The sequence below is a fragment of the Nanorana parkeri genome, unplaced genomic scaffold (assembly GCF_000935625.1).
Source record: "Nanorana parkeri isolate BGI_ZX_2015 unplaced genomic scaffold, ASM93562v1 scaffold134, whole genome shotgun sequence".
Classification (NCBI taxonomy): domain Eukaryota; kingdom Metazoa; phylum Chordata; class Amphibia; order Anura; family Dicroglossidae; genus Nanorana; species Nanorana parkeri.
The window spans coordinates 1,881,828-1,883,982 of record NW_017306402.1 but is presented as its reverse complement, the minus strand read 5'-3'; the positions used below and the strand labels follow the sequence as shown (position 1 = coordinate 1,883,982).

Below are 2,155 nucleotides of genomic sequence, written 5' to 3'. Positions count from 1 at the left end.
GCACCTTTTCCACTCTGTGGTCACAGGCATTCCCTGCAGGGGTTTGGCATACCATGAACAGGGAGTTATTTTTATATACAAAGTCCCAGGAAATAATTAGATTTCACAGCAATACTTGGGAATTCTGTCACTTGTACACAGAGTTCTGCTCCTCCATGAGCCAACACCCTGTTATGTGCCCAGACATTACCACCCACCACAAGGCTGATCATACACCGGGTAAAGGGTGTCTACAGGTGGGACTCGACTCATGGAAATGTCGCCTTGTCAAACCGTGACAGATGTCACTCCCGCCTCTCCCCCTCATAGCACAGGCTGTGTACAACACGACTGCCCCGGGGAGCTCTCACCATGTGTACACTAGAAATGCCGCTCCTCCAGTATAGATATCATACAAACAAGACTGCTCACCACAATCAGGAATCCTGTGACCGCTCTTCTCATTACCATGTAGGAGACTGGAGAAAAGTTCACAACAAAAACGGCCTGTCATCATTATCATCAGCGCCATCTACTGCCCGACCCCTCCTACAACAGGCACCCGGAAGTGATGTGAGGAGGGGAGAGGGAGTTGAGGAGAGAACACTTCAGAATAGAGGCCTGGGGAGTGGGGAGAACATGACTTGTGTTCTTATCAATAGCCATAGCAGCCACCTGGGGGGAGGTGGGGGCTGATTAGGAAAACTAACCTGTGAGGTGTCTAGTATAGGAGTGACGTCAGAGCTCAGGATGGTGTGGTCACAGATCCCCCTCTGTGCAGTAGAAGTATTGTCCTATCTGTCTTATTAGTGTAGAATGATTGCTCTCTGAACTTCTCCTACAGACGGACATGAACGCTGGGTGCCTAATGCAGTCCCTAATCCCAGAGATTCACCTCTGATAAAACCTTATAGAAGGGTACATCTTATAGAAAGTACATCTACAAAAAAAAACACATTACTAAAGCTATATTATCGCAAGTACGATCTGCCTATGCAACATAGGCAGATCGTACGTTTTTTTAAGTACCTTACAACCATCGCAAGACAAAAGTCTTGCGATGGTTGTAAGGTGTGTGCCCAGCCATAGAGACTGATCCTGACAGATTGTCAGATTCAGATCTCACTTAAGGTGGCCATATACTGTACAACCATCGCAAGACCTTAGTTTTGCGATGGTTGTAAAGTGATTAAAAAAACGTACGATCTGCCCATCTTGGGCAGGCAGATCGTACTCTCGATCATCGCAAGCCCACCCCCCTGATGACCGCAATGCTGAACGGGCAGTGTGCGCGTGCGCACACCGGCCCGTTCGGCATTTGTCTCCCGAGCACCGTTCTAACCAGCCGAAAATCGTAGATTCTCGGCTGGTTTTCTAGCATGCTCCTTAGACAAAAGACGTGCGACCGTACAGTAGAAATGGTCGCACGTCTTCGTTCACACTGCTCGATCCTCGTACAATCGCTGGATTTCCCTCGATTCTCGGACGAGAATCGGGCAGTGTATGGGCACCTTAAAGGTCTTTGATCGTGCTTAGGCGCTCAGAAGTGATACATTTCAGGCACAGAGATACATTGTATCTCTGTACCTGAAATGTATCATAAACATCGGCTATTGAGCTGTCAAAACAAATAGCAGAAACGTGAGTCACTCTGCTACCTCTCTGCTATCTTCAGCTGTCAAATACGGGATTGCTATTTAGTGATCCCATATTTGTATGTAACGGCTTCATTCTTTCATTAATGAAAGAAAGAAGCTTTTACAAAAGCTTAACTATTTCATTAATGAATGCCTCAATACTGACCCACCCATTAATGACTGGTAACCGATGAGAATCATCGGTTACCGGCATTACAGAGCCTTAAATAACTCGTCACGTACAGTGTACATGGCCAGTCATATAGGCACTTTGTGACGGGACGTACAGTGTACGTCTCCCGTCACAAAGGGGTTAAAGAAGTTTGTATTAGAGTTTAAGAGTACATGGTTGGACTTGATGGACTAATGTCTTTATTCAACCTCAAATACTATGTAACTATGTAACATATGTAGACGAGTATTATTCATTTCATCACAATATAAAATATCATTATGGTTCTTATTATTAGTGCTTCTAGAACATTTACCCCCCCAGGCACTGCTCTCCAGTGCTGGGGGTAAAAGTGTGAGGGGGGGGG

The 2,155-nt window shown here is 45.9% G+C and overlaps 1 protein-coding gene across 1 annotated transcript in view; it reads right to left on the bottom strand.

Annotated features, from left to right (window-relative positions):
- LOC108784953 (protein ADP-ribosylarginine hydrolase-like) overlaps nt 1-465 on the bottom strand; it is a 24,616-nt gene extending 24,151 nt beyond the window's left edge. The window contains exon 1 of the mRNA XM_018553906.1: nt 412-465. Within this exon, the coding sequence (XP_018409408.1) occupies nt 412-450 (39 nt within the window). The 5' untranslated portion in view covers nt 451-465. The remainder of the gene's footprint in view (nt 1-411) is intronic.
- Nucleotides 466-2,155: the final 1,690 nt, after the last annotated feature.